Consider the following 14,003-nt stretch of genomic DNA (forward strand, 5'->3'; position numbering starts at 1 on the left):
AATGCACAGAGGCAAATTTGGCTCAGCCGCGGTATTCACCACGAACCTCAGGGTGTGTCAAGTAATATGCCTAAAGTTTATGGCTGTGAATGGAAAAACAAGAGAAGGGAGACACCTCCATTGGTGTTTGTGTTTGTGCTTACGCACTGAGAGTGAAAATTGTATATTGGCCTTTCTTTTTTGTGGCCGCGGGAATGTCGGGGATTGACGTGTCTTGCGGACGAAATGGATTGATTTTGAGAGTGCAGGTCTTCCCCCGTGGAGTATGACCTGTTTGCAAATATTTTTGTGTTCCGCGAGACGCATCTCCGCAATCGTCAGCGCTGCGCACGTCTGTACGTGGAACGGCGCGAGGTCGAGAATATTTTCCCGATCCTTCTCGCTTGGCTCCGGCCTCGACGCGGCGAGCGGCGCCAACGGCGGTTGTGGACGCTGCGATGGTGATCCGTCGTTGTCCGATTTATCGTTGAGGTACTTTTGGATTTTTCTCTCGAGGAGATGATCCAGAAGTGCCCCAAAGTTCCAACGTTTAACAAATTTGTCTAAAGCATCGTCACTCGACGGTGCAAGAGTCTTCTCTTTTGTTGGATCATTCGATTCCCCTTGAGGCGTCCTCGAGCAGGCTATCCTCATGCATCGCGATGCACTCGAGTGCTCAGAGCGATGTCCATCGAGTCGTCGTCTTGCGACGAGAGCTTCGCTGTGGGATTCATGGGAAAACACTAGTTTTGTCGTGTTACAACTTCGTTAGTGCCATTGAATCGTTTCACACAAATTTCGTCGTTTACATACGTTTTCTGATGTGCAAATTTCAATTTTTGGCTCAGTACGCATCTTGGACGCCGTTGTTCGCCCCAACTCATTAGAAAAGTGGCTTCGTCGGCAGAATTTCGCAGCCGAATTCGCGAAGACTTCCCGTGAATAGAGCGGGATTCACGTAAAGTGCTTCTAGTAGAGGTTGCCAGGGGCGGGGTCTGTGAGAACGCGAGGATCCGTCTACCTTTTACGGGCAGGTTATTGAGGTATTCTAGAGGGTCCGGTATAGTTAGAGAGGGTCTTTTTCAATTATTCGGACATTACGAAAAGGCGGGTTCCTTAGGTTCCTAGGGATTAGTTTGCGTTACGTGCCTTTATTAATCATGTACGTGAGGGGCCTTTTTGAGCGGCATGAGACCAATTGATTCCGAGAGTGTTTTTAATGTGTTCGAATGTTCTACTTCAAATGTTCCCTATCAATTGCGGATTGCAGGACACAGATCACGCTTTGGCAGGGGGTTTGATCGTTAGCGCACTAGGCCTCGGTGACCACTTCCAAAAACAAACGTTTCTCCGCAGTCGCCTATCATTTTAAGTCCATGTATGTGTTCGTCGATAAAGCGACCACTGTTGTTGGCTGCAGACCTGTCTGCGCAGCTTCTTAGCTATCGAACGCGACCACCCGAAAAAACGCCTCTTTTCTCGTGATTGCGATTGACACTTATGGATGTCCGTAAGAATACATGTTCGTTATACCATGAAGCTTTTGACCGTGACTCGTGGCGCCTTTCGTTTTTTTTTCATACAGAATCAGGCGAAGGAATCCATCCAAGTACTAGGCTCGAAGGTCCAGCCTGTTGTACGGCCTAGCGCGCGCAGCGCTCTAGTCCTCCCAACAGGCTGGACAACACTAGTTCGCCGGAAGTTGGTCGACCAATCAGAGACCAATCAGCAGCATTCCAACTGCTCGTCTCTGATTCGCTGACGACCTTAATGTGATTTAGGCTTTACGTTCCCGACCCTAACGAAGTAACGAAGTTACGCTGACTACGCGACGCCCCAAGTCGCTCAGGCGTGCCGAAGGGGCTCTCTTCCTTAGCGAAACAACCGATCGGACGTCAGATAAGTGATATACACACTATTTGTAATGGACTCGATACTTTGCGAGGAATTTTCGGACTTTTCGCAAAGTATCGAGTCCATATATCACTTATCTGACGTACGATCGGTTGTTTCGCTAAGGAAGAGAGCCCCTTCGGCACGCCTGAGCGACTTGGGGCGTCGCGTAGTCAGCGTAACTTCGTTACTTCGTTAGGGTCGGGAACGTCACGGCTAAGGTCGTCAGCGAATCAGAGACGAGCAGTTGGAATGCTGCTGACTGGTCTCTGGTCGACCAAGTTCCGGCTAACTAGTGTTGTCCAGCCTGTTGGGAGGAGCTAGGACGTACAACCGGCTGGACTTTCGAGCCTATCAAAGTACATGTTGCCGCTAGAGTCGCACAGATGAAGCGTAATCATCTCGATCTAACGCCTACCGTCCTCACTCCGTCTTCCAATCAACGGCGCCCGAGTGGGGAAAGCGCTAGGCAGCTTCGAGACGTCGTCCCACCCCCGTTTCAAAGAAGAGACTCTTTCCTTGAAGCCCTGGACGCGGGAGGAAGATCTCAAGCTCTTTGCGACGCTCTCACGCGTTTCGCCTCAGGCCTGGCCACTTGATAATTAAAGGCTACCCATTTGGCAGACGGAGGCAGATGAGTTCAAGGAGAACAAGTCCTCGCCTCGATCTGGTAGCAAGTGCTTTTCGTGGATTTATATTTTCTCATATTTTGAAAACGCCGGCCTGCATGGGGCGTGTCCATCGCTATTTGTGAAATGTCTACTCGTCGCCGACGGAAGCGTTTGTTTCCTTGAGAGAAGAGTCTGTCGCGATGAGCTCGCAAGCATGTCTGACGGAGTCATTAACGACCTCACGTCGCAGTCAGACGTCTCGAGAAGAAAGTAATATTTCTTTTCCTTATGCATCGTAGAGCGGGCACGTTGGCATAATATTTAATTTAATTATAAACTGTAATTCTTTGGTCTTTTGCGGATTAACTTCCTGGACCGCTGCTACGGCGTTGTCTAAGCTTTCTGTCACCAAAGGCTTTGTCCCAACCAGCATCCAAGCAGAGCGAAATTTGCAGGCGGCAGGGGTTCAAACGTGATTGTCGAGCTTGCTAAATATATTGGACTTCCAGAGGCAGAAAGCTCTCGCCCATCTCGATTGCCCTTGGAACGCATGCCGACAGGGGACATAGAATGCCAGATAAATTTTTCTACGTAGTATAATCGCTTTATATTCAGATTCCGCCCTGCCCTCCGGATTACCAATCATGGGAAAACAGAATGTATCACAGTTTTGGCAAACGGTGGGATTGCCTTTCGAAGCAATATGTATCAACTAGAGATTTCAACAACTTATTATGCTCGACCACCTTCATACAGATTTACATTTCAATACCTTCATGTCAAACAATTCTGTTGGTGGGATGAGAAGTGGCCAAGCCCGTTTATTAATAGGCGTAGACAAGTTGATTAGAGCATCGATCGGCTCTCCTTCTTCGCCACTCTCATATATCATCCTCACACGGCAGCGGTGCAGAAGAATATGAAGCACGGGGAAGCAGGGGGTATGACGTAGTCAATTTCGTCAAGGACCCACAGAAGTATGGCCAAACGAACCCGGCTTGAAGCGTTAGTTAGCTGTGGCCATCACCTAAAACGGACCGAATGTTCGCAAAGGACATAGCAAATTGGGCTCCACGAGCTATGGCCTTATACGTTTAGCAAAGATTGCGATGGACAGAAATTTCATAGCAAAAGGCACCGAAGGCCGCAGGGCTGTCTTACACGCGGTAAACAAAGTATCGTTAAAGAGTACGCAAGCACTCGAACTGATCTTGAACTATTTCTATTGGCCAAAGAAACTTGTCATTATGTTCAGGTACTCCAGAAAGAGTCGTCAAGCGCAGAAAAAATCTTTTAAAAGGGCGTGGCAGCCTAGTGTCTTATGAGCGAACCTACGGAGGGGCATATGCTTCCATACTTGCTATAGCGTCGTGTACGAAAAGAATCCACGGGGCACAACCACCTCACAAAATAAGAAAAGAAACAAAAAGCAAGTAAAAGTAAGCTCTCGCTCCTTAAATAGCCGAGAAAGGAAAAACGGAAGGGAAGAGCGATCATCAAAAGCGACGATGAAGACAAAGAGGAAAGAACGGAATCAACCTACTCGAACGAAGAGGTTCCTCGCAGAAACGATGGAGGACGACGGAATCAGCAAAATGGTTGACGAATTGGTCTTCAGCTACAAAAGACGCGCAGAACTTTAATTAGTACAAGAACACATTTGTATTCCCGTCGAAGACGGTACACAGCTGCTCAGGAAGACGTTCGATATCTAACCGAACTGAATGCTGTTTGTACCACAGTTCTACTATGAACATTACACATCCAACAATTAAACAGAAAAATTTTTGAACTACTCTCCGAGTCACTGTGGTGGCCCAGGTGCGATCTGGGCCTCTTCGGGACGCGTACCCTGGCCACACCAGCAGAGAGGTTCCCTTTGCTGATGTGGTTTGGGGATATTACAAAACAGGCGCAGAGTTTTAATTAATATGCAAACACATTCATATACCCGTCGACGACGGGTACACGTTGCTGTGCTATGTGGACATCTCGGGTACGGGTACCCAGGCCCACCCAGGCCACGCCAGCAAACAGGTTATCTCTGCTGACGTGATCGGGGGATAATACAAAACACGCGCAGAAGTTTAATTAGTACGGGAACAAATTTATATACCCGTCGATGACGGCACACGGCTACTCAGGAAGACGTTCAATATCAACCTCCGAGTCACTGTGGCGGCCCGGGTGCGATCTGGGCCTCTTGGGGACGGGTAGCCAGGCCACACTAGTGGAGAGGTTCTCTCTGCTGATGTGGTGTGGGAATATTGCAACAAAAGCGCAGAAATTTAATTGTTATGTAAACACATCTATACACCCGTCCACGACGGGTTTTAAAGTACGTTCACTCATTATATGTCCCGTGGGAAAAAAGGCGGTCCTAGGGAAGGTACCTAGGCGGTGCGTACGTAATTGAGTGAGCAATAGTATACGCAACAAGAGGCGAAATTATGTAGTTCGTCGCATGTGCTTGTAAAATGGAGAAACGAGTGCAAGCTCGCTTGGCTGAAATCCCTGGCCCAAGTTTTGACCTAAACAGCGACCTGGCTGCGCCGCCGCCCCGCAAACGGCCAAATAATTACAGGCGATGGTTAAAAGACGTTGCCCTAAACTTGCACAATTATTTCTACAAAGAGAAGCAACTAGAAGAGCCCAAGTGGAGCTCGTCCAATTGGAGCGGCAACAAGGTGTTCCTTTTGTAGACTGCACAAAGGACACACTGTTTTCATTAAACAGAGTGAGCCTGGCTGCGGGGCAATGTGGCAGCGTAGCAGTGTGGCAGCCTACTGAATGACAGAAAAAGCAGTTGGATGAGCTATTCGAGCAGTACAACACTGAATGATGATGGACAGGTCTAAGAGACCCGACACAGATCTGGTAGTGGCAGCGAGTTATGTGTGCAGTGTGCTCCACAAAAACTGCATATAAAATTAACCTCAAAAGCTCCAGCTTTCGATTGAGAGCGCGCTCGCGGTTAGCTTTAGTAAAAGCAAAGATTGCTCTGAGGTATGCACCGTGTAGTGGACCATCAACGTGGCTTAATTAACAGGTGTAAATAAAGAGAGCGCACACCGTGATGCAGGCACCAAAAGTCTACACATGTTCATTTGCTCAACGACCGCTTTGAGCACGCAGTACACATTATTCGCACCCTAGTAATGCATTTCTTGCCTTAACTTGCTACGAATTTGTTCTTACAACTTTCCGAGCGAGATGAACGCCGCCAATTTATGTGTTGGTGTAGTAGCGGACAGCGGCTAGAAGTGACATCAATAAATAACGTAAATAATAAAAAATACAAAATGTCTTTTAATGAAAATGATTGCTAATACTTGCTTTCTTTTTTACTCTATTCAAGAAATGAAGATGAGTACGAGAGAGAGAATGAGAATTCAAATATTTCTCGTCTGTTTTCTACATATCGAAAAAGTCCGTTAGAAGGTATGGAATGATAAATCGGAAAAAATTCGCAACAAAAAAAATTATATGCGCAACGAAAAATTTGTATGCGCAACGAAAACATTATATGCGCAACAAAAAAAATATATGCGCAACAAAAAAAATTATATGCGCAACGAAAAATTTGTATGCGCAACGAAAACATTATATTCGCAACGAAAAAAATATATGCGCAACGACCGCGCCTAAACATCTCTGCAATGGACGATACATTAGCAGAACGGCTGCACAACTGGCGTCAAACTGTCAAAGCCGTGCTTTTTTGTATCTACTGATGTCCATTAATTAATAAGAAAGAGAATGCCAGTGCCCGCTCATAAATAGTTATTCCTTGATTACCGTCGTCGGCTAAAGGATCGACATTTTGTTCTAGAAGTCTCAGCTGCTCATCATTCAGTACTGCAGTCGTCAATGGAACAGTTACTGCACCACCGTCCGCGGCAAAAGAAATGTCGCCACTGTCGTCATCACTTCCGTCGTCATCGCGCCCAAAATCTTCCTGCTCATCGTCGGCCAGAGGCACGTCCCCTCTGAATACGGAAGTCATGAATAGCCTCAATGGACTGAATCCTCTCTCCGTCCGTAGTGGGTGGTTATTCCACTGGCCTACAAATTCTTCAAGGATTTGATTAATCCTCGGCAAGAAGACGTAGTGTAGAATAAAAAGGTGATGTTCGTTGTAGCGATCAAAAAGACGAGCGTCTTCTAGGTAGAAAAAACGTCTCTCATCATTCTTCCAACTGTCGAGTTGACGTCGCGCCAAAGTCGTTCTATCCTCTGATTATGAACAGATTTGCCGGTTATGTGGCTTCCACGACCTGCTCCTCGCTGCTCCACCATATATCGTGCGACTCCAACATTTTCAAGGCCATGGTCAGATCTTACACGCGAAGGAAGTCCAAATTGAGCAACGCCTTCTTCAAAACAGCGAAGAACTGTTGCCGCTCTGTTGTTGACGTTGCACCGAAGGTATACAATAGTCCTCGAAAAGCGGTCGATTCCGCCATGTATCACAAAGCGCCACGGGTCAATTAATTTATGATTTCCGTCGATGTGCCTATTAAAAAATCAGCGTCATCTGATAATAGTGCATTGTGGAGTTATTTACCATAAAGAATTTGCAGCTGGAACTCGATAAATACGACGAAAATGCACCTGCCGTCTTCGCAGGGCTCTTCCAACCAGATCTACCCTGATTAGCGACTGCCTCACTCTTCGATATTGAACACGAATATCCCTTGCTCGCAGGGCGCCCATGACCATCGATTCTCCGACACGGTCATTGATTGCGATGATGCTACTGACGAGTGCGTCGAGATCGTTGTCAGATATGCCGCTGAAATCTTGTATGGCAAGCTCCTGACGGCGGTTGTAAATGGTTCTCACACTGACACCAAAAAAAGCAGCTATTTGCGTCCACGAATAACCCATGAGCCACAGAGTCTCCAATTGATCTCGTCTAATCAGCACAGCCGGTCGTCCTCGCCCACTAGTGCTACAAACTGTTGGAGGTCGGAAAGGCTCTGAAGATCTTTCTCCAGGTTGCTGCAGAGAAGGCATACTCGACAAACGCCGAAGAATGTCATTGAGAAGTCGTAAAAGCGTTTCGAGATCGTCTAACAAAAGCTGCTCGTGTCTTGTTACATTAGGTTGAGCTGAAAGAACGTCATCTGCTCGCGAGAGGAAGGTTGACGTTGCTCGTCGATATATTGTTCCTCTTCGTAGGAGGAACTCCGCCAAATTGCAGTCTGACGACGCCGCAACTTCGTGACGGGATATTAACGTGAAGAACGACTCCATTTCTCCAACAAATTGAGCAAAGTCGGACATGTTAGATTTTTCCGCGCACGCGCACTATACCATTTCGTATTACGCGTAGTCGAAAAACGTTTAACATGACAGCAAAAAAGAATTTGTTTATGTTATTGTTTGCTTCGATTCGCCATTGACAAAAAAGGAAGAAAAAACGCTGACCCTTCTTAAAACAGGGAAGGAAGACATATACTGTACCCTTCTTAAAACAGGGAAAGAAGACAAATACTGTACCCTTCTTAAAACAGGGAAAGAAAACAAAAAATGTACCCTTCTTAAAACAAGGAAATAAAACAAAAAATGGACCCTTCAAAGGAGGGAAAATTTACCGGTTTTTATTGAAAGCACTTAGCCAAGCCTAGTAAAGGCCAAAACCCAAAGAGCCGTGCGAAATGCTGCAATCAGCAGCAGACTTGAATTCGTCAAACGACGCGTGGCCTATTGGTATGACGAGGCGGTAGCTGCACGTCGACGCCATGAACAGTTTTGCAGATTCATCCGGAGTGCATTGAACGTGCAGATTCTTGCACGACGGCAGACTTGCATATCCAGTCCAGAAATGAAGTAACGAACGCAGTGATAGAACGTCTGCGTCCGACGTATCGTCGTCGGCGTCACCTTTGAAGTAGTCAAAAGTTGCACAATAAAGGAAATTATACTTTTGAAATACAAACCTTTCTCCAAATAAAGCACGTATCTCTTGAAAAATTCTATTGCTTGCTCGCTTTTCTCGACTTTGCCTTCGGCTTTTTCAAAGACGCAAATGTCGAGGACGAACGCAGCCGAGCACAGGGCTTTGGTTCTGTAGACAAAAAACATTACCGAACATCTTAGAGAGACTATAGGAAAAGGAGAGTATTGTACCTTGGAAACACTTTACCAATCAAGGACGGGAGTGAAGAAAGTTTGTCCAGCACTGTCATCCCTGACTGGTCCTTCAAGAAGGATAGGCCTTTGCGAATATCGTCGAGTTGTGGTTTTCGTTTAATGAGCGTCTCGTTCAGAATGATGCTCTGAAGCGCCTCTTCTCTGTTGTCAATTGAAAGCTGAAAGAGATATCCAGAGTTGAGAAGCAACTCTGATATCTCGCCGGAAGCAAGTCCGCGAATGCCCTCGTCATTTTCCGCTCCAAGGATCTACACAGCTGTTATAATCTTTCTCGCAAAATAAGCAATTTTAGGAAAAATAACCTGTTCGACGACTTCTCTCACTTCGTGGCTCGGAATGTCCCTGAAGTCAACATGTTTCGTCGCTTCGTCGAGGTCCCCCGTCAGAAGATATGTGACAATCGCCGGAGATAGTCCGGGTAAGCACGACGCCCCGTGCAGCAGAGCATGTCCCATGATCTTTCCCATGACGAGAAACATTCCGCATGAAAGTGCGGAATAATTTTGTATGGGGACTTTATGATCGTCTTCTTAAAAGGGACCAGTAGTACTGTACTCTTTAAAGGCGTTACAAAAATAAGCATTACCTTCGAACAAAATCGTTTCTTTCTCCGATCCAAGAACGGCAGTATAGATTTGAGAGAAAAATTCACGTGAAGGACCGCCGCAGTCAACTCCGTCCTCGTTGCGGAATGAGATCAACAACTTTCCAATTTCAAAGCGCGTATCTTTGTAAATACGAAAAGCCTGCGGAAGTAGCAGTGCGTCTCTGGAAATCTCAACAGGCCTTGCACCGTATGTCGTCATGCTTCTGAGGTAGTCGTGAAAGATTTCCTCCTCGGATTGCGTGGCCATAGGACAGACTTCAACTATAACGACTCGTTTATGTACATTTTACATTCTCGGCAACGAAAATACTTTACCTTCATCAAGCAATGCCTCTGAAACCTCTTGCATGTTTCCATTGTTTTGTCGAAGCAATTGGGCAATTCTCTCCGGAGACTCGTTTGTAAATATGTTGCAGAGTTGGTCAATGTTTTGGTCCAGGTTTTCCTATAATAGAAATTTTTAAAGACGTTTGTAATGCCGCATTTCTCACCTCAATTGAAACAGCTTTCTCTGAGCGTCCTAGGGGAGAATTTTTCTTTCTCTCCTCTTCCACATCCGTAGTCAATGAACATTCCTTCGCTTCTTCAACGTCTATCGTCAACGAAGAGGAGTCGTCTTTCTTCTGCGGCCGAGCAACTTCAATGTCAGCGTCATCATCTTGCACATCGACGCTTCGTGGCGTCGACTCACGACTTCCAACATCAACAGTCTAGGCAGAGAGTAAAACACGTCGCTGTCAACCACATGTTCAACAACAAGTTTAAATTCCCTACCGGGATAGTATTCAATGCTCGAACGTAGACTCCGCCTTGTCCAAAGAAGTGCTTGACGTTGGCTCCATTCCACGTAAAATTTCTACCAACGTTTGGCGGTAACACGGCAGCATTGATGACCTTCACAAAGCCGAATCTATCGATTAATTGTTATTAAGTAATAAAACAATACATGGGATTATTTATTCAAACTGTTGAGTATCGCAAAGCGGATCGAAGGCATGAGGGAAGAGGTCGTGTATGAGCTGCACGACATGACTTTCTGATGCTTGTTGCTTGAACGTGACGCTGTTGACGATCCTTCTTTGCTCGTACATTTCCTTCTTGACACGAGGCACCGAACATTGGTCCTTTTGAAGAAGATACACGTCCTTTACGAGCGATTTGTTGACTTTTGCCACGTATTTCGGTTTCAATCCTGCGCAATGACAGCAAAATGAAAAAGTGAACTTACTATGTTGAAGGTTAATTAAGCTCTAACCAGTCCCGCTGACGCGACGTGAAGAGTACGGGTGAGATTGTTGACGAATGGGCTGCTCTGTCTGCTGCAGCTGCCGCGACGAGCCTTGCAGTAGTGTTCTTGACGAGCCTTGGACCAGAGAAAAGTCGTCCATCGGTTCCGAGCGGGTCTAAACGCTTTTGTAAATGCATATCTAGAAATAACGAAGTCTTTTTGTACCTGAGAAACGTTGCGATGAGAACTCATTGTTGGAAAGAGCCGGCGAACCTCGTCGCCTGCCGACGGAGGCCAACCGAGTCGGCGAGCTGGTTCTTGCGCGGTTCTTGAACGCGAAGGAGAAACGTCTTCGTTCGACAGCTCACTAACAGTATCAAGAAGGTCGTGTACACTTTCATGAGTGAAGCAGCGTAAATATAACCGCACTGTCGTCTTGGTGAAGGGCCAACTTGACCGAGAACGACGTTGGCTGATCGATTCGTTGTCAGGCGCTGGGCGACCTCACGAAAGGCGACGTCTGCACCATCTGACCGTCGTCCGGTGTTCTCCTCGCGCGGATGAACGTACGATCGGCGAGCGGTGCTGTCTTGACGAGGCTGGCGGTCCATTTTCCTGCCCAGTTGCCAGTTGGACGCGTGCCAAGTCCGCTCAGCGCACAAAGCCCCGTAAAAAACCATTGCGCATGCCTAGTTGCATGGGTGCGGCTGTTGCGCATATAAATTTTTTTGTTGCGCATATATTTTTTTGTTGCGCATGTAATGTTTTCGTTGCGCATACAAATTTTTCGTTGCGCATATAATTTTTTTGTTGCGAATTTTTTCCGGTTTATCATTCCATAAGAAGGTTGGTAGAATTATTTCAGCGAACCGCCGACGTCGGAGCTTCTCTGCAACAGTACGGTTCACGACGGCTTCCCCACAACTTCTACAAGTTTACCGTTGTGTAAGTCCCTTTTCATTAAGGCAAGCTGTTAAGTAAGAGAACTGGCAGAGGGGAGAAGCGAACGAGGGATATCTCAAAGGGAGAAAGTGAACGAGAGATATCTCACGCAACCCTTTGAAGAAATTGAGAAAGTTTGAGTTCAGTTAAAAAAATCTGAACAGAACTGCTTCCCAGAGGAATGAAGACCGCAGAGAGGTTTTTTGGTAGAAGACCATTAAGGCGGACATTCTACCCCACGTAAGTTTAAACGTCTGACTTCTAATTTAGCGTTCACATTGAGACCATCTTTATAACGTGTCCATTAGAGTTAAAGCAAAAGTCAAAGGTTATTTGGAAGTACCAAAAAAGAATCAGAGACGCCATCGCAATTACAACCACCCGCCACCTGGAAATTCCGTTGAAAAAGCTGGCTGACGGCGTCAAGGTCTTTTGCGAGGCAAAGATAAAAGGTCGGCACAAAGAATTTTCCATCACCAGGAAAATGCCTCTTCGCGTAAGGACGGTGAGGATTTGCTTCTTGTAAAAGCCGTGCATAAAACATCTTCACACATATGGCCACCACTTATCAGAAAGAATCTTGTTTAGGATGAAATTAACTCTGACTTTAAAGTTCTTTCATTTACATCAAGATTAGGTCAACTCCTTAGGCCAGATACGGAGTATCACATATCTGTTCTACTACGGTACATGTATCTTTACTGTGCTTGGATGCATGGGCCTTGCTTGCCAAACGATGCTTGAAAGATCTATACGTTTTACCTGCTGCCGCTCTTGATGTAATAAATTCAACCCTACCCTCTTCCTTCGAATGTCCCATCAATTCGGAGCGAAATTTCGTCGCTTTTTCGTACTTGGACCTGCCATTGGAAGTATATAAAAGACATACATGCTTAGTGAACATTTACCGGTAGTTACGCCATTTTTGTTTTCTTACTGACAGTAAAAAACTCCCACAACATGCCTCTGCGCTGGATAGAATGCTCGACGTACTCCTCTGTAATGTTAGTAGATATCATTATAAAAAGTATATAACAAGCGAATACTGCATGTCCGCTTAGGGTAGGGGGTGGGGTTCTTGAATCCGAACAAGGTAAGGATGTCGGGAGAGACGATCAAGTATTGCTCCAACCAAAAAGCAGCCACGAGCCTTCTTCTTGTCCTAAGTTAGAAGGTTGTTTGTGCCCTTTTTCAGCTCTAGTTCGGGTTCCTTGCGATGACGTTTTCGGGTCCTTTTACGTAAAAGTTTCTCGGACAAATCGCTATTTTTGGCCAGTCCGGGAGACTCCTTGAATCCGAACATGCGATATCTTCTCCAAAATTTGTCGTATGACGTTGACTTATATACCAATCTAAAGCGCAGGATTTGCGCTTTCATGATATAATACAAAATTTGATTTTAATAAGGCCTAAACGAAAATATACTTGCCTTTTTAAGTCCTTATGAAACACGTTTATAACCCAACTTTTTAAAAAATAAGCAACAGTTGTATTGAAGTATTCTAAGAAATTGCGTCGAACTTCGCTTGCGTCTCTGGAGTGGTGATTGCTGGATAATAGGCAACCATCAGGCAGTCCCCCGCATTCATTTCTCCACTCCCCCTGTATCACACCTCCTGTACCATCTTCAGAATCAATGAACCCTGCTGGGCGCTTTGCGTTCTCGGAAGGACAGCAGTTTCCAGTGCCTTTCTCTTTCGTGGCACGTAGAACAATACCTAAGTAGTCTCCGCGTGCTTCAATTATAACTTCTGACTGTAGCTGTGCACCTTGTGATCGTTGTGCGTCGAATTGTTTGCACATAGAACAAAGCGGTGCAGTCTCCGTAAGCTCCAATTCATCAACTTATCAGTGCAGATCTTCGCCTTGTGGTCGTATTGTCTTTGAATGCTTCCGCCATGTCTTTTCGCTACTTTGTTTCGTCCTTCGGCGCTATGCTGTAACTGCAAAAATAATTGTATCTTATCAATTTAATACAGGAATCGATTGCAAGTATTCTCCAGTCTATTAGTGGAATCAATACAAAAAATCAGATGAACCAATCTAATAACTTAATCGCTTGCTACACTCCCGACAACACTTCTTATATGAAGCGCCGTAGCTGCGAAAAATCAATGACTTTTATCAATAGAATAAAGGAATCGATTGAACTTATCAATTAATTTAGTTTTTCAGTATAATCTGCATACAAAATCCGAGGTACTAAACGAATGACCTAATCGATCGCTTTCTAAAATGACGACAGAACTTCATAAACATTCGCCGAAATCGATTACAACAATCGACTACAGCAATTGATTGGTAACAGGCCCTTGCTGCGTACGGTTGGCAGTGCTGGATGCACGTTTTGCTTTTTTTTCTACAGTTTTTGGAGAAGGAATTTCTGGGTTACCTACGTGATTGGGAGTCCCAAGTGCTGTAGATGTTGTCCCTGGGTTGACAAGAGGCGAAAAGGCATTGCGGAAGCTCAGTAAAGAGACATTAAAAGGATGGAAGATCACAAGTAAGATGATCGCATATGCTAAGGGATGTATTTCATTCACTTATATTCTGTTATTAGTTCGCTCGTTTGTTTAATTGGTCC

General features: G+C 45.7%; 1 protein-coding gene across 1 annotated transcript; it reads right to left on the bottom strand.

Moving 5' to 3' along the window:
* Positions 1-7,887: 7,887 nt before the first annotated feature.
* On the bottom strand, positions 7,888-11,067 carry LOC136197074 (uncharacterized). The gene is made up of 12 exons (XM_065986756.1): positions 10,907-11,067; positions 10,703-10,844; positions 10,505-10,652; positions 10,216-10,441; positions 10,024-10,159; positions 9,741-9,959; positions 9,565-9,694; positions 9,229-9,510; positions 8,945-9,171; positions 8,619-8,890; positions 8,429-8,556; positions 7,888-8,372 (listed from the first exon to the last, which is right to left on the bottom strand). Exons 2-12 carry the CDS (start codon positions 10,727-10,729, stop codon positions 8,113-8,115), a joined length of 2,055 nt encoding a protein of 684 aa, XP_065842828.1. The 5' UTR covers positions 10,730-10,844; positions 10,907-11,067; the 3' UTR covers positions 7,888-8,112.
* Between the last annotated feature and the right edge of the window lie 2,936 nt (positions 11,068-14,003).

The sequence above is a fragment of the Oscarella lobularis genome, chromosome 17, assembly GCF_947507565.1.
Source record: "Oscarella lobularis chromosome 17, ooOscLobu1.1, whole genome shotgun sequence".
In the NCBI taxonomy this organism is placed as follows: Eukaryota; Metazoa; Porifera; class Homoscleromorpha; order Homosclerophorida; family Oscarellidae; genus Oscarella; species Oscarella lobularis.